The sequence below is a fragment of the Cavia porcellus genome, unplaced genomic scaffold, assembly GCF_034190915.1.
Source record: "Cavia porcellus strain 051 isolate PalLab524CR breed Dunkin Hartley unplaced genomic scaffold, mCavPor4.1 scaffold_40, whole genome shotgun sequence".
Lineage (NCBI taxonomy): Eukaryota > Metazoa > Chordata > Mammalia > Rodentia > Caviidae > Cavia > Cavia porcellus.
The window spans coordinates 7,274,268-7,301,380 of record NW_026947523.1 but is presented as its reverse complement, the minus strand read 5'-3'; the positions used below and the strand labels follow the sequence as shown (position 1 = coordinate 7,301,380).

The 27,113-nt window shown below is 56.0% G+C and overlaps 2 protein-coding genes across 5 annotated transcripts; one reads left to right on the top strand and one right to left on the bottom strand.

Annotated features, from left to right (window-relative positions):
• The first annotated feature begins 1,110 nt into the window (after positions 1-1,110).
• L3mbtl2 (L3MBTL histone methyl-lysine binding protein 2) lies at positions 1,111-19,124 on the top strand. 4 transcript variants are annotated; one of them, XM_003470517.5, is made up of 17 exons: positions 1,111-1,306; positions 3,750-3,990; positions 5,583-5,716; positions 8,194-8,317; positions 9,300-9,379; positions 10,683-10,800; positions 11,274-11,408; positions 11,640-11,728; positions 14,508-14,739; positions 15,074-15,150; positions 15,287-15,391; positions 15,519-15,666; positions 16,034-16,116; positions 16,279-16,513; positions 16,831-16,896; positions 17,535-17,651; positions 18,054-19,124. In XM_003470517.5, exons 1-17 carry the CDS (start codon positions 1,253-1,255, stop codon positions 18,164-18,166), a joined length of 2,151 nt encoding a protein of 716 aa, XP_003470565.2. In that variant the 5' UTR covers positions 1,111-1,252; the 3' UTR covers positions 18,167-19,124. The 4 variants fall into 4 exon arrangements, with proteins under 4 accessions (XP_003470565.2, XP_023421117.1, XP_063099923.1 ...); XM_023565349.2 differs by having other exon boundaries at positions 17,535-17,747; XM_063243853.1 differs by having other exon boundaries at positions 9,237-9,379.
• Positions 17,508-27,113, bottom strand: Chadl (chondroadherin like). Its single transcript, XM_005003869.4, has 6 exons — positions 26,734-27,113; positions 25,495-25,672; positions 23,254-24,945; positions 22,669-22,835; positions 21,944-22,142; positions 17,508-17,723 (listed from the first exon to the last, which is right to left on the bottom strand). The coding sequence occupies exons 1-5, from the start codon at positions 27,039-27,041 to the stop codon at positions 21,956-21,958; spliced, it is 2,532 nt and encodes an 843-aa protein (XP_005003926.4). The 5' UTR covers positions 27,042-27,113; the 3' UTR covers positions 17,508-17,723; positions 21,944-21,955.

Below are 27,113 nucleotides of genomic sequence, written 5' to 3'. Positions count from 1 at the left end.
TAATCCCAGGTAATCAAGAGACTGAGGCAGGAGGATCACAAATTTGAGAATAGCCTGGGCAACTTAGCAAAACTTTGTCTCAAAATACAAAGGCCTGGGGCCAGGGATTTAGCTCAAATGTCATAGTAAGTGCTGCGCAAGATCTTGAGTTCGACCCCCGGTACAAACAAACAAATAAATAAATGGGACTGGGCATGCGTAGCTCAGCACTCCTTGGGTTCAATCCGCAGTACCAACATCCCACCACCACCACCACCACCTCAGAAACATCCCAGGAGTGTCAGTGACTCAGGGGGATGGTCCGGAAAGAGAAGCCATGGATCCATGAGAAGGGATGACTTGGACCAGCTAGAAAGAGCACTTGGGCTGCAGCCTCTGCCAGAGTCAGGAGCTGCAGAGCACTGGGATGTTGGCACTGTTGCTAAGCAACCAGTGTTTAATAAGATGTAAGATGGTTCAGCTGGATTTTTATTAACATCCATTTCAACTCAGGCTAATGGTTGGTATCACTGTGATCCCTTCTCTGTTTCTTTCTCTGCCAGAGTCTCAGACTTTCCAACTATGATTATGGAAAGCTTAAGCTTTCTAGTTTCTCATACTTTTGATTTACTTGTACTAGTATGAAAAACAGTACATCACAGAGAAAGTGGATTTGGGGATTAGTTTAGTCTTTTTTTGAGACAGCCTTGCTATGCAGTTCAGGCTGGCCTTGAACTCACTATGTAGCCCAGGCTAGCCTCACACTCGCGGCGATGCTCGTGTCTCAGCCTCCCAAGTGCTAGGACTGCAGCCTGACCGCCCGGCCCTGCACATTTTTAGCATTGCGCATGTATCTATTATCCAGTTTCTGGCTGAACTGAGCCCTCTGCACAAGTCCATGTTACATTTCTAAGTGGGAAAGGTGCGAGGTTATTCTTGGAGCCTGGAAAGGCACTCAGTAAGTGCTGAGTAATTGTTTAAAGCAGAACATGGTGGGGATGAGGAGCCGTGTACTAGCAGCACCATGAGCGCAGGTGCAGAATTTTCCCGGTGTCGTGGCAACGCCTGGCCTCCGCCCTCTCGCGCATCCAGGCGGTAACTACAAGTCACACAACGATCTGCGGCTTCCCAGCCTCCAGGGGCGGAGCGGCGCGAACCGACGCGGAACCGGCTTTTTCCTCTTTGCTGCAGCGTGATTGGTCTTCGGTTCAGGGAAGCGACCAATGAACGTGCTCGGGGAGAGCGGCGAGGCCAATATGGCTTCCCACACCTGATGACGGTCGAGGAAACTGAGTTAGGTCGCATGGAGAAGCCGCAGAGCCTGGAGGTGAGAGGAGAAGGAGGAGGAGGAGGAGGAGGAGGACGTAACACAGTTAGGAACGGGACCCCCGAGGGCCTCGCTCCGCGGATCCGTCTTTAGGGCTCTTAGCCGCGTCCGAAGGGTGGAAGGATTGGTAAACTGAGGTAGTGATCTAAAACTCGGCCAGGGGTGATCCGCGTTGCTTTTTGCTTCTTCATGCGGGGCTCACGTCGGGCCAGAAGTCGGCAGAGCAACAGCCGCCCTCACGTGGGGAAGGGAAGCGGGCTTCTGATCCGGGGCTCCTGCGTCTCCTTTGTCCTGCCTGTCTCGTGGTCGTGTTCCATAGGGCTTGCGAGGCCTGTCACGTGCAGGTGGGAAGAAAAGGAAGTGACAGCTTAATACCTCTCAGCTCCAGGGCCTGAGCATCCTGCGGCATGGTTCGTCCCTATGGTTAGGGAGCCGAGGCTGCGGAGGGAGCCAAGGCTGCAGAGCGAGCAGATTCCCGGGTTCCGATGGCAGAGCTTGCAGGAGGCCGCAAGGTCCTCAGCCTCCAAAGCCTTCGTCGTTCTGCATTTCCTCTTTTACCCAGCGGCGTGTGACCTGCCCACACATTCATCTGGTGTCCTCTGGACACCTCATGCATTTGAATTTGGTTTCGTCTGTAACGTACTTGCATGTATAGTTGCAAATATGAAGTAGACTATGCTGGGAAATGCTGCAAAGGTGAAGGCGAATTAATAAGGTGGAAAATAAGAATAATAGCTTACCCTTGCAAAGCTGTTACCAACTGCTGAAAATAGAATTGGCCTTTTCCTGGCTCAGTCTTCTTAACGGTCCTCCAAAGGAGGCTTGTTATTGTGTTCATTGTATGAGTGAAGAAACTGCGAGCAGCAAGGCTACATACCATGCACAAAATCTCAGTTAAACTGGGCATGGTGGCACACATCTGTAATCCCAGCACTCAGGAGGCTGAGGCAGGAGGGTTTCCATGAGTTTGAGGCCAGCATGCGCTACACAGCGAGTTCAATACCAGCCTGAACTACCTAGTGAGATGTTGTCTCAAAACAATAAAACAAAACAAAAGAATTGCAATTAAATGCTAAAGCCAGTAGAGCCCACACCCAGGCAAATAGGCTTTGAGACACCCAATAATATTACCATTCAGCCCAATAATACACCATTTATTGAGCACTCACTGTGCAAATCACCATCCTGTGTACTTACTTGAACCATCTCTTCTCCCCTAAGTTCTGTTAAATTGAAGGGTATTATCCTTGTGCAAACCAAGGCATTAAGAACTTGATTTTTTCTGTGGGGCCTTCAGCTAGTAATCACTAGAGTTCACACCTTGTTTCACTGAGCCTTTTCTACTTCATTGATTTAAATACAATAGCACATTGACATCTCACATCCTGTGAGCCAAAATTTATCTTACTCCATGGATGCAAAAATCAAGGCTGCAGAGGTGAAATGACCTGCCCAAGGGCCCAGACAGCCAGTTAGGATGGGAGCTGAATCCAAAGTTGTGGTAGGCATGTACCACTGTGCCATACCTATCTGTGTGCCATCCACCTCTCAGATCTTCCTCTGGACACCTTGGGCCTCATACTAACTTTTCTCTGACTTAAATTGTTTTTGAGTTGACATTATTTCGGTGTACAAATGCTGAACAGGGAAAAATAATTGTAATGTTTGTCTCTTCCCCAGAAAGTCCTTGTGAATCATTTAGGACATTTTCACATTGTCCAGACTTTGGGTTTTCAAATGACAGCTTTTTGACTTTCCAATGGTGTAAAAACAGTGTTCTGTTCAGTAGACCTGGTTTCTTGAATCTCAAATTTTGATCGGATCTCAAGCTACTGATAGGCTGTGTGATTCTGGTTTAAGATATTGGGCATTTTGGCAGCAATCTGCAGCTTCTGCAACCGTTTGATCATGGGGGAAACCACCCAATACTCTACGGTGCTCTCTGCTGCTAATCTATGATGCTTGACAAATGCAATTTGCAGTTTACATTGTTTTCAGCTTATGATGGGTTTCTCAGGCTGTAACTCTACTGAAAGTCAAGGAGCAGCTGTGTTCTATCTCATCTGTATTAAAATCCTATTATCTATCAATCCATGGAAGAACCTGGTGAGGTCCCCACACCTATTTATGTCTTTTTTTTTTTTTTTTTTTTTTTTTTTTTTGTGCCCGGGATCAAACTTGCGACCTCACATTTGCCAGGCAGGCACTTACGCCCCTAAGCTAAACCCCTAGCCCCCTGTTTATGTCTTACACTATTTTGTTGCATTGTGGTGGAGAAATAGGTAGAGAATCCACTTGGTGTTTGCCTGCAGGGGTGTTTAGAAGATCCCCAAAAGTGCTGACTTGACAAAGCACCAGAAAGGAGGCTAATAGCAGATCTTCCCTCCCCATACACTGAACCAACCCTGTCACTTCTGCCTGCTCTGTGTCATTCTGCCACTAGGAGACTCCCTCTCTAGAGCCGATGGAGGAAGAAGAGGAAGACGACGACCTAGAGCTATTTGGTGGCTACGACAGTTTCCGGAGCTACAACAGCAGCGCGGGCAGTGAGAGCAGCTCCTATCTGGAAGAATCAAGTGAAGCCGACAATGAGGATCGGGAAGCAGGGGAGCTGCCCACCTCCCCGCTGCATTTGCTCAGCCCTGGGACTCCCCGCTCCGTGGATGGCAGTGGTTCTGAGCCAGGTGCCTTCCAGGTGTCCCTGAAGGACGGGGGAGAGTCTAGAGAGGTTTTTTGCAGGGGTGGAGAGCAGGGAGCACAGGCCATCCAGATATAAAACCCGGCTAGACCTCATATCCTAGGGATCAAATGTCTAAAGACCTGGCCACAGGGCCATTGCCTGTGCTGGGATCTGGTTTAGGAAATGTGATTTCATTCATTCCTTCATACACCTGATGGTTATCAATCATGTCAGACGCCAGTCAGTGACACTGTGCTGCTTTGACACTTGTGGGAGTGGGCTGAAGAGTTCTACATCTGGGTGTGCAGAAGCTGGGAAGCAGTATTGAGACTTCTTTCCCAGAAGGAACAAGAAACAAGCTGGTGGCGGGGTCCCTGGGTTGGAAATCAGGGAGTTGGGGGTGAGAGACAGGAATATTGGGTAAGGATTTAGGCGGGGGTGGCCATGTAACAATCTCCCTGATCATCAGGAGGCCAGTTGTCTTCAAAGATGCCATGTTTGGATAGCTGTAGGGTCCCTGTGTCAGGGATTCTAGTGAGTGGGCTGCCCGTGAGGAGAGGCGGGGTAAATAGTCTGACGCTCTGATCCTTGGTACCTACACCGTTTACAAGAGTAATCAAGGGCTATAGCTCAGTGGCACAGCGGCTGCCTGGCAAGCGCAAGGTCCTGAGTTTGATTCATGGTACAAAAAAAAAGTAATCTATTATTCTTTGCCAGTTGAACTTGCTTTCCTTTCCATTCAACATGTCTTCTCGTCCTTTCTGCCCTTTATCTTTCCTCCTCCTACCTCCTTCCAGTCCTACTCTTGTCAGAACTTTAGAGCCTGAAGGAATCACTGGGGACCAGTAGGCCTAGCAGACTAGAAGGAATCACCTGGGGACCTTGTAACAAACTACAGATGCTTATGTCCCATACCGATCAATTCGTTAGATGCTCAGGCTCTACAGGTGATTCCAAACTGAAGGCGGGGTTGTACCCTGGAACTGCTTCCGTCTTCTTCCTATTTAAATGAGAAAATCAAGCCACAGAGGTTAAGTACGTTGGCATTTTTTCTCCAAGCTCATTCTCTTTTGTTTTTGTTTTTTTTGGTTTGTTTTTTTGAGATTTGTTATGCTGTTCAGGCTGGGCTTGAACTCACTATGTAGCCCAGACTGGCCTTGAACTCACAGCAGTCCTCAGCCTTCCGAGTGCTGGGATCACAGGCGTACATCACCATGCCTGGCCTCCTTGTGTATTCTTTTTTTCATTTTCCTCTCTTGAAAACTTAATAATACCTGCCTGCTTCCTGTCCTCGTGAATTTCTCTCGGCCTCCCAGCTGACACAGGCAGCATATGATGGGGTGCACACCTGTAGACCCAGCTACTCAAGAGGCTGAGGCAGGAGTATCACAAGTTCCAGGCCAGCCTGGGCTACAGAGTGAGATCCTGTCTGGAAAAAAAGACAAAATGCACAGTAACTTCCCCTGTTCCAGTTCCACCAGCCTCAGTGGGGCTGGGGCTTACTGATTACTCTGAGGAGTAGCTCAGATTTTGAGGTCCATTTATGCCATTTGAGGTGACTGTGTCTGGGGAGTCACTCACTAAGCTCTCTTGCAGCTGTCTGTGAGATGTGCGGAATCGTGGGGACGAGGGAAGCTTTCTTCTCCAAGACCAAGAGGTTCTGCAGCGTCTCCTGCTCCCGGAGCTACTCCTCCAACTCTAAGAAAGCCAGCATCCTGGCGAGACTTCAGGTGAGCCAGGCACCTGCCCCTTCCGAGGTCCTGGGTGCCAAGACGGGAGCCACCCAGGGCCTGGTGGGCTTGTGACTTTCCCTGCTTGTGGCCATTTGAGGTTGCACATTTCCTGGTATTGAGTGTGCTCTCAGACTTTGTAGAACAAGAAACCCTGGAGCTTGTTTAATTACAGATTCTCAGTTTTAAACAGCAGGTCCCACCACAGAGGAGTCTGGTGCCATGGTCTTCACAGCACTGTATTTCTTTTCCAAATCCATTCTTATTTCAAAGCAAAAAAGGAAGAAAAAGAAGCAAAAAGAAAAGTAAAAACAATTTTGAAACACATCAGTTAGAGGCAACAATGGTACTTTCGTTGCACACTGTCGTCCCCAAATCATTCACCCAGAGCACAAGACATCTGCCTGCAATGGTCCAAACGATTCCAGCAGGAATCTTTCTCTTCTTCATCGCCCTTTTGTAACAGTCTTGAAAGGAAGCTGGGAACCATCTTGAGCCCGCATTGCTGGCAGCCACCTAGATAACCCGCCAGATCTCTGACAGGCATAGAATTTTGGAAGACCAAAACTGGGCTGTCAGCCCTGTGCTGTTTTTTTGTTTTGTTTTGTTTTTGTCTTTTTCTTTTTTATCGGTACCAGGGATCGAACTCGTGACTGCCTGCTACAAGGCAGGCGCTTATACCGCTGAGCCGTGTGCTGTTGAGCCAGGCATTCATGGAAGGTGCTGAGGGCCAGGGATTGCAATGAGATCCTCGCAGGGAATCATGGCTGGAGCTGAATCTCAGGCCCTGTCTTCCAGGGTTCCCGCTGCGTCCTGGGGTCCCCTGGAAAAGCTAAAACCATTGCTGCTTGTATCCTCCTGACCCCTCACATTCCAGTGGATTTGGGACAGAGTGTGGCTTGGACGTGGGGTTCTTAAAGCACTCCAGGCTGGTCCTAACCTGCGGCCAAGATGTTACCTAGTTCCTGGGTGTCAGATCTTTCTACTTAGCGCTTCACACCTTTGTGATGATGTTGTGAGGGTTACAGTTGCTCCCTAGCTCTGTGGATTTTAGTCAGGTCATCTGAATCTCCCCAAGCGCCTAATGATGTTGGCAGCATTTGCTTTGGGTTTGACATTCTTCACCCACAGCCTCTAAACAATGGTGGTGGAGCTGGTGGTATGTGCCTGTAATCCCAGCACTCCTGGAGGCTGAGACAGGAAAATTACAAATTCAAGCTCAGCCTGGGCAATTTAGCAAGATCCTATCTCAGAGTTTAAAAGCAGAAAGACCAGACGTGGTACCACATACCATGCATAGCAGCACAGGGAAAACTGACCCAGGAGGATTGCCATGAATTGAAGGCCAGCCTGAACTACATAGTGAGACCTTGTCTAAAAAACTAAACGGATTGCTGGGGTGTAGCTCAATGTGAAAGCTCTAGGTTCAGTCCCCAGTATAGAAAAAGAGAGGGTTGCTGGGCATGGTGGCACATGCTTGTAATCCCCACACTTGGGAAGCTGAGGCAGGAGGATTGGTATGAGTTGGAGAAGAGCCTGGGCTACAAAGTGAACTCAAGGTCAGCCTGAACTGCATAGTGAGACCCTGTCTCAAAAAGACAAAGAAAAGGGATTTAAGGACTAAGGATGAGCTCAGGGGTAGAGCAGTTGCCTAGCATGAGCAAGGCCCAGGGTTCCATGCTCAATACCCTCCCTCCAAAAAAGGAATTTAAAAATATTTCTGTTTTAGGGGCTGGGGGTTAGCTCAGTAGCACAAGCACTTGCCTGGCAAGCATGAGGTCATGAATTCAATCCCCATTACCAAAAAAAAAAATACTTTTTTAGAGCTGGGCATGGTAGCACATGCCTATAATCCTAGCACTCAGGAGGCTGAGGCAGGCAACCTCTCCTGCAGAGTTGCAGGCCAGCCTAGGACCCACAAACCCTATCTCAAACAGACAAAAAAAATTTTTCCATATTTTAAAAGCCCAAAAATTGTTTTAAATTTTAGTAACTTACATAGTTAATTGTGAATAGGTCAGTCTGGGATTGAAACCCACACTTCACTGATCTCTTTAAATTCTTGACCTTTCTCATCGGTGTTTTAAGTTAAAAGGTCCAGACCATGCCAGGACCTGTCTCTTAAGGGATGTCCTATTTGGGCCCCTGGTGGTGGCCATGGACATCTCTCAAGAACATTAACACAGGTAGCCTCCAAAGCCGGCAGAGAGTTTGTGGGCCTCCTGTTGCCACCTTTTGCTGTGGGTCTGCAGAAGCCAGGAAAGTGGAGACCACGGGAGAGGCTCCTGGGAGAAGCTGCGTGCCCCTCCCTGCCCTGCAGCTCAGCCCCTGCCCCTTTGGCCTCTGCGCTGTGTTGTTAGGCTCACCTTCCAGTAGCACAGATGGAACCGCAGAAGCCCCAGCAAGGCTGAGGAGCTGCACTAAGGCCAGGTTCTGAGTCAAGGAGCAGGTTCCATTGTCTGATTTCCTCCCTCCAGGGAAAACCGCCCACAAAGAAAGCCAAAGTCCTACACAAGGCAGCCTGGTCCGCCAAAATTGGAGCCTTCCTCCACTCCCAAGGGACAGGACAGCTGGCAGATGGGACACCAACGGGACAAGATGGTGAGACGGCAGAGGCCGGGAGCAGGGACCAAGCGGGCAGCCTTCCCTGGGAGAGGACTGAAAAAAAACGCCCTGCTGAACGCGGCCTTGCGGTCTCTCTGGAGCTGGTATCCCACTTGTCAGCCTCAATTTGCCAGAACCCTGTTCTGGGGCGTTGAAAAGCCAAGACTTAGCCTCTTTCCTTTCTCTTTGCTTTATCCCAGGGGCCTCTCTGCCCCAGGCAGCTGAGGCCCAGGTCTGGTTTGAAGAGGGTGCAGAAGCCGGGCGTGGTGGCTCACGCCAGCACTCGGGAGGCTGAGGTGGGAGGATCGTTGTGAGTTCGAGACCAGCCTGGGCTACAAAGTGAGTTCAAGGCCAGCCTGAACTGCATAGTGAGACTCTGTCTCAAAAAAAGATAAAAAAAAAAAAAAAGAGGTGCAGAGTGACCAGGGGGAATGAAGAGAGTGACCTTTCTCTCTTGAATACAGCTTTTTCTTTTGCTACCCGTACTGGAACTCACAACCTTGTGCATGCCAGGCAGGCACTGTGCCCCTGAGCTCTAAGCCCGGCCCTGAATGCCACTCTGCTTGGATTCAGTGTAGGCCCAGGCAGCCCTGTGGTCCTGGACCTGAGCTTTTGACTGAAATTGCTGGAGGGCAGGGTACGCCCCTCCTACCCCTCCCCGTCCTGCCTCTCTGGGGTGTGGTCGGCAGGCGGCAGGCGGGAGGAAGGCCTCAAGGGTTTAAGTGGGAAGCACTGGATGTCCCTTTCTCTGCGGGAAGAGGAGGGAGACATTTCCGGAGGGTCTGGTAGCCTTTAGGTTCAGTCTTCACCATCCCCATGGCCACTGGTGGGGCAGGTATGGTGGCACAAGAGGAGCCAGAGGGCAGAGTGTGAGAGACTGGCGGGCTTGGAAAAGGCCCCACTTCTACACCCACAGGCTCCTCGGGGTGCAGCTCCTCATGGACCCCCATCCTGGACACTTGCTCTTTCTGCTCTGCAGCTCTGGTCCTGGGTTTTGACTGGGGGAAGTTCCTGAAGGACCACAGCTACAAGGCCGCACCCGTCAGCTGCTTTAAACATGTGAGTGCCCCACCAGGGAGGGAGGGAGGTGACAGCCGGCCAGGGATGGGGCAGCTCTTGGCGTGCTGTGTCTGCTGCTCCCCACCCCACACCCCACTGTAGGAGGGCTGCTGCCTATGGGCCGTGTGGGCACTGTGGAGAGGAGGGCGGGCGGCCTCCCTGCCCGCTGTTTTACCTCTGTGTCCACGTGCTGCAAATCCTGAAAGCACCTGTGCAGGGCACCGGGCGCCAGGCTCAGCTGTGCCTCCTCTCCTGCTCACACAGTGCACTTGTGCTGCTAGGTGTCTAGCCCCCCCCCCCACCTCCCACCTCCCACATCCCTGTCGAAGCCCTCTCCCTTGCTTTTGTTCATTGGTAGCGTCTTCCAGAGAGCAAGGTGCCTCCGCACTGGTCTGGGCCCCCAGGTGGCAGGCAGGGATGGGTCCTGCAGCCAGCCTCTACAGGAGGCTCGCTGCTGCCTAGCACCTAGAAGCCAGAAAGGTGAGGCCCTGGCGGGATGGATTTGAGGTCAAGTGTTTAATACCAGCCAGCTGCAGTGGTGCACGCCTGCAATCTCAGTACTTGGGGAGGCCGAGGCAGCAGGATCAGAAGCTTGAGCCCAGGCTGGGTGGTTTAGCAATGTAGTGAGTCCCTGCCTGTGACCACTGATCTCAGTATGTGAGCTTCTTGGGTTAGGAACCACCTAGCAGATTAGTAAAGTGTACTCCTGGGTGGGTCTGGGTGGGTCCTGGAGGTGTGGCCTTGGGTGCTAGAAAGGCTTCCCTGTGGCACACTTCCCGCTGTGCTCCCCAGGTGCCAGGAATGAGACAGTTCCCTCCCAACCCCCCCACCCTCTCACCCCCACCCCCACCCCCACCCCCGCCCTGGCCCTTCCAGCTAGTCACATCTGTCCTTCCAGTTGTAGGTGTTGAGTATTATGTCTCAGAAGAGAGAAAGGACAACGGTGTCATCACACTTGCTATCCAGGTCGAGTGACAATTGCACACAGTAGTCTTTGGGCCAGGAAAGGTTCAGGCACAGGCGTAGGAAGTGCTGCCAGTGTGTGGGCCAGCACAGTGACAGGAACAGAGGCTCACCCAGGCGTGACATGCCCAAGATGGCGTGGGTAGTAACTGGCTCTGTAATGATCAGGTGTGCCCGGCTCTTGGAGGACAGTGCATGTCTCTGTGCTGGGACAGGCCTGGCTTTCTGTGCACAGCAGGTGGTGGGGGAAGTTGAGGTGCAGAGCAGGACACAATGACTGTCCTCCCTGACAGCCAGGCAGCTCGTGGCCCCCACCCCAAACGTGCTCATGGCCACACAGGTCCCACTCTACGACCAGTGGGAAGACGTCATGAAGGGGATGAAGGTGGAGGTGCTCAACAGTGACGCGGTGCTCCCCAGCCGGGTGTACTGGATCGCCTCTGTTATCCAGGCGGCAGGTGAGTGGGCCTTCGGCCAGTTGCTGGTTTGAGCTTTGTGTGCAGTGTCAGCTCTCGAAGGTGGGCAGTGTTGTCAGCAGTCACTGGCTTCATAATTCTTTTTTCCTGTTTGTGCTGGGAATCAAACTCAACCTGGTGCTTGCCAGGCAGGCACTGTGCCCAATCCCTGCTTCATAACCCAAACCATGCCCCTCCCACAGGAGGCTCTCTCCATGTTGGGGCCCTCCTGGGAAAGGCCAGTTTTGGGGTTTGTTCCAAAGATGATCAGGGTGTAGAAATGAATGCCCCGTGCCCTAACGCCTTCCAGATAAGTGGCATGGATTCGTTTTATTGGGGAAAACAGGGACCCCACTGGCCTGGAAGGAGTTCCTGGAATGGAAGTGATGATCTGGCTCAGGCTGGAGGCGAGGGGAGGCCTGAGGAGACCCCTCTCCAGCCCACCTCCCTCACGGCACCCTGGGCCTTCCTCTTAGGGTATCGGGTGCTGCTGCGGTATGAAGGCTTTGAAAACGATGCCAGCCATGACTTCTGGTGTAACCTGGGCACCGTGGATGTGCACCCCATCGGCTGGTGTGCCATCAACAGCAAGATCCTGGTGCCCCCTCGGAGTGAGTTGGCGAGAACCTTCCCTGCTGTCAGGGCCCTCGGCAGGGGGGAGCCCTGGGTCCTGGGTTGACCAGGATCCTTGGGAGGATCCAAGCTGTGGGACCCGGTTTTGTGAGATGAGGCAGTTGCTGCCCTGAAGTAGCAAAGAGAAATTACTCAGTGTCCCCTGCCCATCTCAAGGTGGGCACGGGTGCCATGGGACTGAGTGACAGGAGTCTGCTACCATCCCACAGCCATCCACGCCAAGTTCACCGACTGGAAGGGCTACCTCATGAAGCGGCTGGTGGGCTCCCGGACGCTGCCCGTGGATTTCCACATCAAGGTCTGGTGGGAGCACTTCGGGCTCTCGGCTTTTTATTTTTTATTTTATTTTTTAAAGTTCTCAGAGATCAAACCTAGGGTCTCACACATGCAAGAACCCTGCCCACTGAAACACCACCTCACGCAGTGGTCACCTGCCTGCCTCCCTGGCCTGGCCGTGTCAGGTACACTGCTCTCAGACTTTGCTCTGCAAGGCTCTCCCCTTTGGCTTACAGCACTGTTCCGGAGTTCTGGAGTGAACTCTGTAGATTTTATCATGAACAGGACTTGCAGATGAGGCGCTGTGGGGAGTACGACAAACACAGCCTCGCCCTCCGGCAATCTCCCGGGGAAATGCAGAGGCAGAGGCAATGACGATCATGCACTCAAATAATTATAAAATAGCTGCTGTTATGAACTAGGAATGTGCCTCAAAATCATTTATGTGGCATTTGATTTTAATTTTTTCTTATTAAGTGTTTTATCAAGTGATTTGACAATCTTCTGTTTCAAACAGAAAAGTAGTTTACAGGGAAATTTATTGTAATATGAGAAAGATAAGCATATACATAGGGAAAGTGAATTTTTAGAATTTAGAATTTGGATTCAGTATTTATACGGCCACAGAACACTATCCTATTAAAACGTCTGGGTTATCAAAAGTCAAATCAAAACTAAAAATTTGATTTTAATTTTTAAAAAACAGGTTAGTTGTGGTATACACTTGTAATCCTAACTACTCAGAAGGTGCAGGTAGGAGGATCACAAGTTTGAGGGTAATTTAGTGAGACCTGTCTCAAGAAAAGCGCTGGGATGTGGCTCAGTGGTACAGTGCCTCTGGCTTTAATCCCTAGTATTGTGAAGAAAAGAATTCTTTCATTTTAAAAGTTACTTGGTGAAGCCAGGCATGGTGACACATGCCTATAATCCCAGCACTAGGGAGGCTGAGGCAGGAGGATCATTGGCGAGTTCAAGGCCAGCCTTAACTGCACAGTGAGACCCTGTCTCAAAAAAAGTCACTTGGTGACCAGTCAGAAGGATCAGGTTCGCGGCAGCTGACTCTCTTGCCTCTGCTGGGCTCTGGCTGTGGTTCACCTGGGTAGAGGCCTGGGCTGCATCTGAGGTTTCCAAGCCAAGGGCCCCATAGCTCAGGCAGGGTGCAGGAAATGCAGACCACTGGTCTTGTGGTCACAGAGAAATGGATATCAAGCAGGCTTTGTGGAAAAAATTGCGTTTGGATTTGGCCTTGATGGTCAAGACCAGACTGGCTCAGAGGCCAACACAGGAAACAGACAAAATGGGCCCCGTCTCTGTAGGGATCATGGGTCCTCTCGCGCCTGCTCATTGCCCTCCGAGAGCTCCCCCTCCTGGCGTGTGTGGAAATAGCACTGCTGTGGTGGTCTTACTGCTCCTGGCCAGGGCTGATCTTGTGCCTGCTGTGCCCTGGACCTGGAGGGACCCTACAAGGCCCCGATACCACAGCGCACACGGGATCTGCTGCCCACTTGTGCCCCACCTCCGTGACTCGGGTCAGCTCGGTTCCTGGGCACTACCACTTGTTGGGTAGAGGGTACAGATGGCTGCTGCAGTGCTCTGAGAGCATTTTGGAGCCACAGCCCCTCAGAATCAGAGCTGGAACTGGACACGCTATTGTAATCCCAAATATTGTGTACAGTCATTCAAGTATCGCAATCCCTTTTCCAGTTTTCCTCCCAATCCAAATGTTATATTTGTAATCCCCTTGAGATGTCACTGGAATCCCAGCAAGTTAATTCCAATCCACACCTCCATTGCAACCCACGGAGACAGTAAAGACACCAAGACATATTTCAAGTTTAGGGCAGCCAAGAGGTCCTCAGTCCAGTCCCTGTGAGGCTGTGTGGACAAAGGCCCTGATCCTAGGCCTCTCCCAGGGTTTATTATCTTGTGAAGAAGGGGGGTGGCTCAGGGATGAGTGACAGTGAGGGTGGCGGGAACTACGTGGGTAACGAGCTGGTGGCCAGGTGGGACAACATTGTCATTGCAAAATGCAGAGATGAGGATATGCAGAAGGATCAATTTGCATTATTCAATTAAAGTAGCAACTGAATGGTTTTAGGAGGCTGTTGCTTTGTGCCCTGGGGAGTCCTTGCCTCTTTACCTTGAGGCTCCTACCCAGTGGACACTTCTGGAGCTGTTGGCTCTAACATCCCGCCTTGCTCATATCTTTTACTGAGAGGGAAAGCGGGAGACTGTCTGATGGCTTTAGAGATTACATACCAGCACCTCAGCTGGCCTTATTTGCCATGCTTAGAGCCAACTGAAGAAAGAAGGAAATACCACAATCAGCTCTCTATACCTCAGTATGAGGAAATAAGTCTCCAAATAATCAAAGTTGCAGCAATTGTTTTGCATTCAAGGGGAGTCACTGGAGTTGTCACCCACACACATAGGGACATAGCCCTGCACTGCCATCAGCAGAGGGCCAGGAGGTGTCCAGGGCTCAAAGGACAGCTCTCAGGCTGTACTGGCTTCCAGGCCCAGTGAGTCTGTGTGACTCTGGCACAGCCCTCAGCCTCTCTGGTCACTTCAGTTTCCTCAGTCTGAAGCTGGCTTTGGGGTTTCCATCACCTTGAGTCACTGGCATTTGGTGCTATGGCCCTGTGCACCTTGCAGGGCCCAAAGCAAAGCTGCAGGCCACGGGTTCCCTGTCACTTCCTGGCACCCGCCATGCTGTGCCCGTCTTCCGCAGGCATATGGAGCAGGAAGGCGGGAGGGAGGAGCCTGGGACCGCAGCGGCCTGTGATCTGGTTTTGTTGCAGATGGTGGAGAGCATGAAGTACCCCTTCCGCCAGGGCATGCGCCTGGAAGTGGTAGACAAGTCCCAGGTGTCACGGACTCGCATGGCTGTGGTGGACACAGTGATCGGTGGTCGCCTTCGGCTCCTCTATGAGGATGGTGACAGTGACGACGATTTCTGGTGTCACATGTGGAGCCCCTTGATCCACCCAGTGGGATGGTCACGGCGCGTTGGCCACGGCATCAAGATGTCAGGTCAGCAATGCCCCAGGCCAACGTGACCTCGGGCCCCGAATCCCCAGGTGTGGCAGGGAGGAGGCACCAGGACTGAGGTCCAGAGGGGCCGAGTCACCTGACTGTGATCACTCAGCCCAGCTGGTAAGTGGTAGAATCAAGACATGGTCCTGCCACTGCCAGCCTGGGTATCATGAAGGAGGGCTCAGGTCTGAGGCGGAAAGGTCCCTGGGCCTCCTGATATGTCTGGGCCGGGCCACCTGCCTGCTGGAGGTGCCACCTTTCTAGGGAGGCACTGAGGAGCCCTAGGCCACCTTCACCTCCCTTCTCTTCCTCCTGCTCCCTGCCGGTCAAGAGAGGCGGAGTGACATGGGCCATCACCCCACCTTCCGGAAGATCTACTGTGATGCCGTCCCTTACCTGTTCAAGAAGGTAAAGCATGGCCCACACAGGCTTCTCCCGTGCCCATGATCCATTCCAGATCCAGGAATCTGGGACTGTCCCTCCCTCCCTCCCTCCCAGTCCCCTGGTCCCGGCCAGCCTTCACCAACTGCCCCATTCCTGTAAGGTACGGGCCGTCTACACTGAAGGTGGCTGGTTTGAGGAGGGGATGAAGTTGGAGGCCATTGACCCCCTGAACCTAGGTAACATCTGTGTGGCGACCATCTGCAAGGTAGGCCAGGGCCTGGAGGCTTTCTGAGGGGCTTTCAGCTGCGGGGCGCTTGGGTTGCTTGCAGGGAAGGCAGGGTTGTGCACGAGAAAGCCCTGCCTGCCTCAAGGGGCCCCCCACACTCCCCTAGGTCCTCCTAGACGGCTACCTGATGATCTGTGTGGATGGGGGACCCTCCACGGATGGCTCCGACTGGTTCTGCTACCACGCTTCCTCCCATGCCATCTTCCCAGCCACCTTCTGCCAGAAAAATGACATTGAGCTCACACCTCCGAAAGGTGAACCTGTGTGCTGGCCTTGCAGGGCAAGGTCATGGGCCCAGAGTGCTGGTCGAGTAGACCCCTGGGCCATCAAGTTTTCAGAGTGTGGGAGAAGTGACAGCCACTGCCAGCCCCTACACCATGGGTACCAGATGGTGGGCAAACAGAGCTCCTGCTGTGGCCTTGAGCAGTGAACAGCCTATGCAACAGGACTGTAGTCTAGAGCAGATGCCAACCTGTGGAGGAGGAGGAAAGGTGGCTGCCATGGAGACCCCATGCTGGGTCCTGCCCAAGCTGCCGTGGCCCTTGGGCAGTGTCTACTTTTCCCAACCTGCTTCCTGCATCCCCTCCTCTCCTTCTGCATTGAAATTCTCTGCTCCTGCAGGGTACGAGTCCCAGACCTTTAACTGGGAGACCTATTTGGAGAAGACCAAGTCCAAAGCAGCTCCGTCGAGACTCTTCAACATGGTGAGGGCTCCTGATGGAGCAGGGCTTGCCGGGCTGTGGTGCATCCGTTCCAACCCCTTCTCCCGAGCGGACTGCCGGAATATCCACCCCTGAGAGTCCCACACTGGGCATGAGTGGCCGTAGTGTCACCAGCCCTCCATGCCAACTTGTCCCCCCCCCCAGGACTGCCCCAACCATGGCTTCAAGGTGGGCATGAAGCTAGAGGCCGTGGACCTGATGGAGCCCCGGCTCATCTGCGTGGCCACAGTGAAGCGGGTGGTGCACCGGCTGCTCAGCATCCACTTCGATGGCTGGGACAACGAGTACGACCAGTGGGTGGACTGCGAGTCCCCCGACATCTACCCCGTGGGCTGGTGCGAGCTCACTGGCTACCAGCTGCAGCCGCCAGTGGCCACAGGTGGGGCTTGCGGCCTTCTCCCTTCATCCCTGTCCCCCCTGTCCCCCGCGTCCCTCTTGTGTGGGGCTCAGCTCCTTGGCATGAAGTCTGAAGCCTCCCACCGCCCTCAGCAGTGCCCCTGCGTCCTGCTCCGGCCTCTCCTCCCTCCCTTCCCCCAGCCTGCCCGCATCCCGCCCACACCTGCCCCCCACTGACCCACCACCAGGTCCAGCAGCAGGCCTGCTATCCCCTCCCTGCCTGCCCCACTCTGTTCACCCTCTCTGCCTTCCCTTCCTGGGGCTCCTTCTTATTTCTGCTGCCTTGTCTTTCAAACACAGAACCGGCCACACCACTGAAGGCCAAAGAGGCCACAAAGAAGAAAAAGAAACAGTTTGGGAAGAAAAGTAAGTTGTATCCCAGGGCAGCCAGGCCCTGGTACCTGGGATCAGCTGCTTTTGTATGGCTCTTTCTGAGGGGAATCTCACCGCCACAACCCCTGGGTCAAGGTGTTAGGGCGGCCCCAAGCCCTGGAATCCATCGGCTCCCCTCTGCCTTGGCCTCGATGCACAGGCCTCTGGACACCTGAAGTATGGATAGGAGTTTGATCTCCCTGGAGATAGGTACATGATGAAGGAGAGGAGTGGAGCGTGCCCTGGGGACCTGCAGCTGCTAGGCTCTGAGGGAGAGGTCGGCAGCACCCAGCACCTCGGCCCAGGGTGGGGAGAGGGAGGAGACAGGAGCTAGAGCATGCGCGGCACACAGAGAAGTGTCCTGACCCGGGACAGAGCTGGAACAGCCAGCATCACCAAGCTGAGCAGCTGCAGGGTAATATGAGGCTGTCGCTCACCAAATGGGAAGCTCTGGGGCGCACAGGCTGGGTGCAGGGGCACGCAGATGGAGTGTAGAAAACCCCACTGGGGGTCTCACTGACCTTGGCACACGGCCCGCTCATCTGCCCCAATCTGTCACCTTGTCCCTCCACCCTGCAGGCCTCCCACAGAATGGGCCCTAATGCTGGCTTTGATTCCATTTTTATTCCAAGGGAAAAGGATCCCACCAGCCAAGCCCCGCGCCCTCAGACAGGGCTCCAAGAAGCCCCTGCTGGAGCACGAGCTGCAGGCTTCAGGGAAGGTCGAGTCGGAGCCCGGGCCTGGCGAGAGTAAGAGTTCCCGGGGGTCCAGGCAGGGCCGGCCTGCGCTGCGCAGCTCGGAGGCGACCTCTCCATCCCGGCCTGGGCACAGAAGAGAAAGCCAAGGTGGAGGGGGATTTGCCGGGCACTGAGGGGTCCTCAACCCCTGGGCCGGCACCAGCAGCACAGCCCGTAGCCAGGCTTTGGGCTGCTCCTCCTGCGCGTGCCACACCTGCCGGGGTGGGGGACAGCGGGTGCCGGTCTCTCTGCATGCCTGCTGGCTGGCTGGGTGCACCCTGGGCTTCCAGTTCTGCTGCCTTGGGAGGTGAGCAGGGGTGACAAGTGTCCCCAGCCGCTGCCACCTCCTGGTGGCCCTGTGTGTGGGAAGCTGGGCCCTACGGCAGCGCATGCTCGCCCTGCTGTCCCCCGCAGTCATCGCCGTGTGTGTGAAGGAGGAACACCTGGACACGGCCTTGCCCGACAAGACCCCTGGTCTGCAGCTGCCCATGCCCGTGGAGAACATCAAGCAGGAGATGGACCATTGAGCCGGCGCAGAGCCTGTCGGGCAGCCACCCTGAGCCAGGCAGCAGAGGTCACCCTCTGCTCCTGTCCCTGGAGCTGGAGGCCGAGTCTGACATAAAACAATCCTGCCTGCTGTGCAGGGCCCGGGCTTGGAAGGTCCAGCCTAGGGCTCCGTGGTCTGCCCTCTGGGCAAGGCCTCTGCAACCCGAGCTGCCTGAGGCCCCCACGCCAGTCTGTGTGACAGCCTCTGCACCCTGAGTTTTCCAAGCAATCACACTTGCTGCCTACTTTTTTTTCTTTTGTCAGTGCTGGGAATTGAACACACTGCACACACCCTGAGCTACATCCCCAGCCCTTTTTCCATTTTTTGAGACAAGATCTCCATAAGTCACTAATTTGCCCAGCATGGGCTCAGATTTATAGTCCTCCTGCCTCAGCCTCCTGGAGCAATGGGATCACAGATAGGTGCCACTGCACCCCTAGTTCCGCTCTCCCCATACCCTCAATGCTGGGCCATGCGGCCAGAAGCAACTGTGTGCCCACCTTCAGACACCCGAGCTGACAAAGCCAGCTGTGGGGCAGGAGCAGCCTCTGCCTGAGAGGGAGCCAAGCACCAAGCCTCATCTGGGGTCACAGTGCCGGTCACCCTGGGGACCCCACTGTGGTGGGCAGCTAAGAAGCAGTGACCAGGATAGTGGAGTTTGGTGACCTGTAAGGTGCCCTGAGCCTTGTCCCTGGGCACGGGCACTGCCACTTTCAGTGGAGGCCAGGACCCTGCGACACCAGGAGCACAAGGTGGCGACCCCGGCTAGGACCTGACATTTCTGTTCTCTGGCAGACCAGAATCATGCGTGGCCTTGGTACAGGGTGTGGCCAGCAGGATAGCACCCCTGCTCCAGAAGGGGGGACACACACTGCTGGCTGGGTGTCACTGCCCTCAGGCCCTCTTCCCGCGCCTCTAAACTGCATCCTGAGAGCTCACCTTGTGTCTGTCTGTCTGTCTTTGCCCTCGGTCTCCCCTACAACCCAGCCCACTCTATAGCTGCTTCCTGCAGCCTTCAGCCCTGTCCTCCACACCCGTGTGAGACCCAGGCAGCTCTGTCTGTCCTGTAAGGGCTGCTGCTGTGTCCAGCTGCCTCAGTGGCCCCTCAAGCCCTTATGCCGGTGGCTGGCACCCAGACTAAGCACATCCCTGAGAGGGGACACGCATGGGCAGTCACGGGCCTGATGTTCATGGGCAGCCTCCCAGAGAGCTTGGACTCCTTTATGGAAGGCAGCTGGTGGCCCTGTACTGTGCAGCACCCTGGAAGCGGCCAACAGTGCAGCTTGATTTCCTCAAAGAGCCCACGGGTGGGGGCTGGGGATTTAGCTCAGTGGCATAAGCACCTGCCTTGAAAGCAGGCGGTCGTGAGTTTGATCCCTGGTACGGATAAAAATGAAAAAGACAAAAAAAAAAAAAAAAAGCCCACGGGCTTGGGAGTGAGGACCGTGGGCTGAAGCAGGCTCAGTTCGGAAGCCTATGCACTGCTCTTGCATGTGGGCAGTGACAAGGAGATGCCATAGTGTGCTCCCTGTCCCTGCAGTCAGCTCAGGAGCCCAGTGGGAGAGAGCCCCTTGTGTCACCTAGCGGGTCAGGGAACCCCGGGCTGGGGAGCTGTAGGGAAACTGGCTCCCCTGCGGCTTTCTCTCTTTCCATGACCAGGAGGAGCCAGCCCTGTGCTGGGAACAAGATCCACATGGGGAGGGCGGAGCTGTGGGCAGCCATCCCCTCCCTGGCCCGCTTCCTGGGTTCCTTGTTCCTGAGCAGCATCTGCCCCTTGCTGTGAGTCTTTGGGCCACCTCGTGTGAATGAAGAGGACAAAACAGTGGCGCCAGTCACCACCTTGAGTGCCCCATGGCAGCCACACACCACTGTCATCATGTGCCATTCCCTGTCCCCAGAATACAAGGTCCCCAAAGATGGACCCTGGGTCTTACCTATCCCCAGTCCCCTGCCCAGGCCTGGCTTTGCTGAGTGTGAAATGGGAAAATGTGCGTACATCTTGGGTTGCTGCTGCCTGCAGGGCTCCTGGACCTGTGCCATGGAAATGTGCTCTCAGTCTCGGCACTGGGCTGCAGGCTGGAGAACACCAAGCGCCCTCTGCTCCCTGCTTCCCCTGCCTGAAAGTCACAAGTGGCTGCTGCAGCAGTGTGTGGTGGTGCACACAGAAGCTGAGACAGGAGGATCAGAAGTTTGAGCCCAGCCTGGGCAACTTAGGAGACTTAATGAGACAAGGTCTCACTCAAAATAAGAGAGAAAGTAAAGATCATGATCCAGAACTCCAGGGCTGGCACTAGATGGGTACCCCACACCAGGAGCAAAACGCTCTGAGAGGCCCAGTTCCTGCCCAACCCCATCCTCTAGCCACACCCTGAGCCTCAGCATGGCCTCCATTCTACTCTCCTGGGCTGCTGACTGCCAGCTGGTGCCAGTGCCTGGCCATTCAGTGCCACGGGATACTGGCGGATGACATTGCTGCTGGCACTAAAGCCATCCTGGGGGTGCTTGAATGGCCGAACTTGTCCCCCACCAGCCTGGGGCTCTGAGGACACCTTCCTCAGCCTTACAGAACGACCTTAGGAGCCAGTGTGTACTTCCCCAAAGAGGTGTGCTGGAGTCTTCACCCCCAGTCTTCCATCAAAGTAAGCAGTAAGTAGGGCTGGGGATAGAGCTCAGCCGCACCGCACCTGCCTGGCAAGTGCAAGGTTCCGAGTTCAGTTTCTGGTACCAAATTGTAAAAATTAATGGAATTAAAATGACCTCATCGGTTTGGGTTCTGCCTCACCATGGCCAGTTTTCTAAAAGAGGGCAATTTGTACTGGTAGGTCTGTAATCCTAGCAACTCAGGAATCTGAGGCAGGAGAATTGCAAGTTTGAGTCCAGCCTGGGCAGATTAGCAAGACCTTGTCACACAGTTTATAAAGGGCTAGGGCTGGACATACTGGCCATTGTCCCAGCTTTGGGGAAGCTGAGGCAGGAGTGTCACTGGGAGTTTGAGGCCAGCCCGGACTGCCCCAGTTTTGATCAATCCATAAATGGGCTACAGCTGCAGCTCAGTAGTAGGGTGCCCACCTAGCATACACTAGGCCCTGGGTTTAAGCCCAGCAATGCGGGCAGAAAAAAAAAGATGGAGGGGACTCTGACCGATATGGAGGGGCGGCAGCCATGAAGACCATGTGAAGGTGAGGATTCGGCCACTAAGGCCAGGAGGACAATCAAGGAAAGCATCCTTCCTCTCAGGTTTCAGACAGGGCCTGAACACCTTGATTTCTGGCTTCAGGGCACCCTCACAGACAGATTTCTGCTGCTCTGCGTCACCCAGTTTGTGGTGCTTGGTTGTGGCAGCCCCAGAAACTTAATACAACACCACCAATGCCCCCAGGCATTGCCAATCCCCCTGAGGGAGGCAGGCTCCCCCAGCCCCACCAGGGCCTAGCCTCTTCCCTTGGGCCCTGCTGCGGGGCACCTATGCCCTGTGCACCCTCTCAGAAGCCATGGCATCTCGCCACCTGCAGGTTGAAGCTGAGTTAGTGGGGTCCAGCCCGCTGGTCCCTCCACCTCCCCATCCCCCACAATACTGCGAGGTCCCGATCCACAGAACAGGCCAGGCTGTCGTGGCCACTATCCCCTGGGACAAAACGGCTCATAACCATCGCCTCGAGGTGAGGAGGGGACAGCAGGGCCATCTGTGGGCCATCGCTCAGCTCTGGGGCCTGTGAGTGGAACAAGAGGTTGGAGCCCAAACCCTGCCCGGGCCAACCTTGCCAGCTCCTCATGGCCTCCCCTTGACTGAGGTCCTCCGGGTCCCTGGCCTGGATGCCGGTGTCCGCTTGGCCTTCCTGGCAGCCCAGCCTGGGCAGGCTTCAAAGACAGCAGCTGCAGCCTTCACCCGCTGACCCCGGGCACCAGGAGGGGTGGCACAGGTGGCTCCCACCCGCAGGTTCAGCCCAGTGAGCCACCTGAAGAGGAAAGAGCTTGGGGAACACACGGTCTGACCTTTCTGAGGGGTGGGAGGCAATCAGGAGTTTGGGGGCAGTGGCTCTAGCAGGGTGCTGCTCAGAGTCCTGGCTCTATGGCTCACCAGTTACGTGGCCTCTAAGTCATTTCAAGCCTTGGGTCCTTTATGAAAAGGGAATAAGAATATTTACAGGAACAGGGCATGGTGGCACATGCCTATAACCCAAGGTACTCAGGAGGCTGAGGCAGGAGGACTGCAAGTTAAAGCCCGAGCAACTTAGCAAGACCCTGTCTCAAAAAATAAAACAGAGCTGGGGGTGTAGCTCAGTGGTAGAGCACTTAGTGAACACAACGCCCTAGGTTCAATCCCTAGCACCATGGAGAAAAAGGGGAACAAGGCTGGGGATACAGCTCAGTAATGCAGTGCCTGCCTGGCAAATGTGAGACTCTGAGTTTGATTCCCACTACCTTAAAAAAAAAGGAACAGACCCTGCCCGGCAGGGCGTGGCTGGGAGGCAGCTGTGCTACCTGTGCAACGGGAGCAGCTGGCAGTCACAATGGAAGGGATTGGCACTGAGGTCGATGAGCTCAAGGCTACTGAGGCTGGGCAGCGCGGGCAGGGACCAAAGTTGGTTCTTCTGCAAATGCAGGCTCTGGAGCTCTGGCCCCAGGCCAGAGAAGGCTCCGGCGGAGATCTGCAAGGAGATGCCAGGCCCTGGCGTGAGCGCCTGCCAGGCCTGGGCCACCACCTGGAGAGCCCGAGGTGGTCTAGGTGGCAAGGGAATTGCTGGGCTCAAAAGTCAGATGGGGTTTCATGTCCAAGTGAGCCTAAAGCCCACCCACTTAACAGGCCTCTGGGGGCTTTCAATAGTACGTAACACCTGGACCCAAATGTCTCCCCCCCCACTCCCCACACTGTCCCCTGGGGTACGCCTCCAGCTATGAACCACTGGATTCCACCTGGCCTGTCACCTCCACCTGGGCTATGTGTTTGTCCCAAGGTTTCCATGTCCAGCCCAAAACCTGGCACTTGTGATACAGCATTGCTGAATGAATGCACATTATTCATGTACGGCCCTGTGCTGTGTCCCCCACCACACACCGGGTGCCCACCTGCTCCAGGCCACTGCTGTTCAAGAAGAGGCACTGCAGTGACTGCCCTGCGGGCTGGAAGGCTCCCTCGTGCAGGGCCCGGAGTGGGTTCCCTGAGAGGTCCAGCTCCTGCAGCGCGGGAAGCCCCTCCAGGGCCCCAGTGGGCACCTCTCGAAGCCGGTTCCTGTCCAGGTGCAGCTTCTCCAGCTCACGAGCTGCCCCCAGTGCCCCAGCGGACAGCTGAGTGATGTGGTTTTCGCTCAGGTAGAGCCAGCGCAAGGCCCGCACACCCGCCAGGTCCCCAGGGCCCAGGTGCTCCAGAGCATTGTCCTGCAGGTGCAGGGACACGAGGCTGGGCAGGGCGCGCAGGGCGGCGCCTGGCACCTGCAGGAAGCGGTTGCGCTCCAGGTACAGGTAGCCCAGGTTGGGGGCCCCGTCGAGGGCCGCAGCGCTAAGGTCGGAGAGCTGATTGTCGGAGAGGTAGAGGTAGACGAGGCGGCCCAGCCCCGCCAGTGCGCCTGCCTCCAGCTCCAAGATGCCGCAGTGCTGCAGGTGCAGCGACACCAGGTGGCCCAGGCCGGGAAAGGCCGCCCGGGGCACCGACAGGAAGTGGTTGTGCCGCAGGTCCAGCAGCTGGGTGTCATTGGGGAAGCCGCGGGGCACCGTCTGCAGCCCGCGGCCCTCGCAGCCGCTGTGCCGGGACCCGGGGGTGCACACGCAGGCGCGCGGGCAGGGCGCGGCTGCAGCCTCGGGCTCGGCGGGGGCGCGGGCTGGCGCACGGGGCCCAGGAGCCCGCTCCTCGGGCTCGTCCTCTGCCGGGTCCCCGGGGCAGCGTAGGTCCGAGGGCCGCAGCGCGTCCAGCGCCTCGCCGCGCAGCCTCCGCGGGCCCCGGCACGCGCCGTCCGAGCGCACGCGCGCCCGCGAGAGCCACTCGAGCAGGGGCCGCGCCTGGCAGCCGCACCACAGCGGGTTGCCCTGCAGCCGCAGGCGGCGTAGCTGGCCCGGGCCCTGCAGCGGGGGCAGCGCGTCCAGCTGGTTCCCGCGGAGGTCCAGCGTGTGCAGGCGCGGGCAGCGGGCGAAGGCCCGAGGACCCAGCGCCTGCAGCGCCCCGTGGTCCAGCGCCAGCTCGCGCAGGCCGGGCAGCGCCAGCCCGTCCTCCTCGCCCGCGTAGGTGAGCGGGTTGTGGCCCAGCTCCAGGCGGGCCAGGCCCCGGGCCTGGGACAGCGCGGCTCCGGGCAGCGCCTGGAGCTCGTTGTGCTGCAGGCTGAGGCGGCGCAGCGCGGGCAGGCCGGCCAGGGCCTCGGGCGCCAGCACGCTGAGCGCGTTGTGTGCCAGCTGCAGCCAGCGCGCGCGCAGCAGCCCCTGGAAGGCCATGGCCGGCAGGTAGACCAGCGCGTTGTGCGCCAGGTTCAGCGTGGCCAGCGCGCCCAGCGCCCCGAAGGCGCCGGGCCGCAGCTCCTCCAGCGCGTTCCGCTCCAGCTCCAGGCGCCGCAGCGAACCCAGCCCGTCCAGCGCCTCCTGGGGCAGCGCTCGCAGGCGGTTGGACGCCAGGTTGAGGAGCAGCAGGCGGCCCAGGCCCCGGAAGGCGCCCTCAGCCACCTCCTCCACCTGGCAGTGCCGCAGGTCCAGGTGCGTGAGGTGCGGCAGGTCCCGGAAGGCGGCCGGCGGGATCAGCCTCAGCGCGTTCCCCTGCAGGTCCAGCCTCTGGGTGAGCTGGGCGGAGGGAAGGCGAGGCTGAGCGTGGCGCGCCTGTCCATCGCCTGGAACTGTCCTGTCCCCCTCTTCTCCGATGCCTCCTTCCTGAAGCTTTCCCTCCCCCCAGCCTTCGAGCATGCAGCCTTCCCCCGCGGTGGCACTTGCCACCTTGTCCAGTCACTGCCTCCTTACTTTAGATCCCCTCAACCTAACTCCCCAGAGTAGGCGGCATTCTACCTTGCCACATTCTAGTTCTCTGCAAAAGGATTTCTATTGAAGCCAATATTATATCTGTAGGTCACCTGTGTATTCTAGGCACACAATAGGATTTTTTTTGAGGCAAAGTCTCAAACTAATGATGATCCTCCTGCCTCAGCCTCCTGCCAAATGCACCACCATTTCCCAGCCCTGTAACTTTGTATTATCTTTTCCATTGTACAGACGTGAAGACTGAGCTTGGAAGGAAGTAATTTGCCAAGCTGGCCCCACCAGGGGGTAACATAACAGATCCACTGCCCAGAGCAGAGTCCTCCTGCAGTGCCCCGACCATCATGCTGCCCCACTGACCTCTGGGAGGGCGCTGGGCACCTCAGTGAGGTTCTGGTGCCGGCAGGAAACATACCGCCTGGCATTGTCACAGATGCAGGGCTCTGGGCAGCGCTGGGCAGCCACATGCCAAGCTGGGCCCAAAGGCAGCAGCAGCACCAACACCACCACTGAAGGGATGTGGGCGGAGGTCTGGGCCCTAGAGGCGGAAGGAGAGTTGGCTGCCTTGGGCAGGGCCCACTCCTGCCCCTCACCCTGCCCAGCCTTTGAGCCCAGGGCAGTGGCATCAGGCTGAGCCTGTTCCAGCCCCCTACACGAGAGCCTCTGTTATCAGCCCTTTCACACTGGAAGAAACTGAGGTTCACAAATCAACCCAGTGAGTCCCTTTTTTCTTTGGTACTGAGAATTGAACCTGGGGCCTTCACAGCAAGCTACATCCCCAACCTTTTTTAGTTTTTTATTTTGAGACAGGATCTTACTAAGTGGTCCAGGCTGGTTTCGAGCTTGTGATCCTCCTACCTCAGCCTCCCACATAGCTTCAGTGACGACATGTGCCATCACACCCAGCTTGCCCATCTCTTCTAAGGAACAACTGCTGCTCCTGTGGCTTTCCTGGCCTCCCCTCTGCTTCGCTCACCACCCAGTGGCTGAGAGGAACTTTCCAGAACATAGCTGGGAGCCTGGCATCACAGCGGCAAACCCTCAGTCATCTCTTTCCTGCCTTAGCGGAAGCCCAGGCCCAGCCTCCTCCCGGAACCCACTCTGTGGTGGCCCCTCTTCCCCATCAACCATGAGCCCAAGCAGCATTGCTGTCACCGAATAGATGCAGAGCCCCCTCCTTGCCAGCTGTGTCACCTGGATCGCCAGCCCTCCCTTCTGTTCCCAGCCACGTCACACAACCTTTTCTGTCACCGAGGCTGCGCCTTCCCCACCCTGCTCACGATTGTCACCATCTGTGTTGGAGTCCAAGGTCCACCCATCTTGGTGCTGGTGGCCTGTGGTCAGGGCAGGCCAGAGAGGGGCCCAATCAGGTGGGTCCCCAGAGACCTGCTGCACCTCAGACAAGCCCCCAGAACCAGGCACAGGAAGCCCCGGAGTGGACTGGTCATCCCCAACATCCTCCTGCCCACCCACCCACCTCTGGGGAAGGACCTGGAGCCCCTGCCCACCGGCCTACTGGAGGCCTAGAGAAGAGCAGTGCTTGCCTGAGGCCACACAGCTGTCCTAAGACCCTCTGGCCCTCAGAGCCCCAGGACTCACCGCTCCATGCCACTGGAAGGAACAGCCAGGCCAGCCTGGAGGCACAGTGCAAGGAAACGTTGGTAATGGGCCCTGCCGGCAGGCCCGCAGGAGCCCCCCTCCTTGGCCCACAGGCTCAGCCAGGGACAGGGCTGAATGGGAGGCATTGTCACTGCCTGGGCCTGGGCGAGTCGGGGCTTCCCCGGGCTGTGGGCAGGGGTGGGAACAGCGGCTGCAATTACAGGGCCTCCTGCCCAGCACAGGCCCAGGAACGGGGCCCAGGACTGAGTCCCCAGACCACCCGGCAGACAGGGGCCAGGAGGAGGCATCCTGTGGGTCCCTGGGCGGGCAACCCCTCAGTGAGCCTGTTTCCTGTTCCCTGAAAAACACTTGATGTTAGG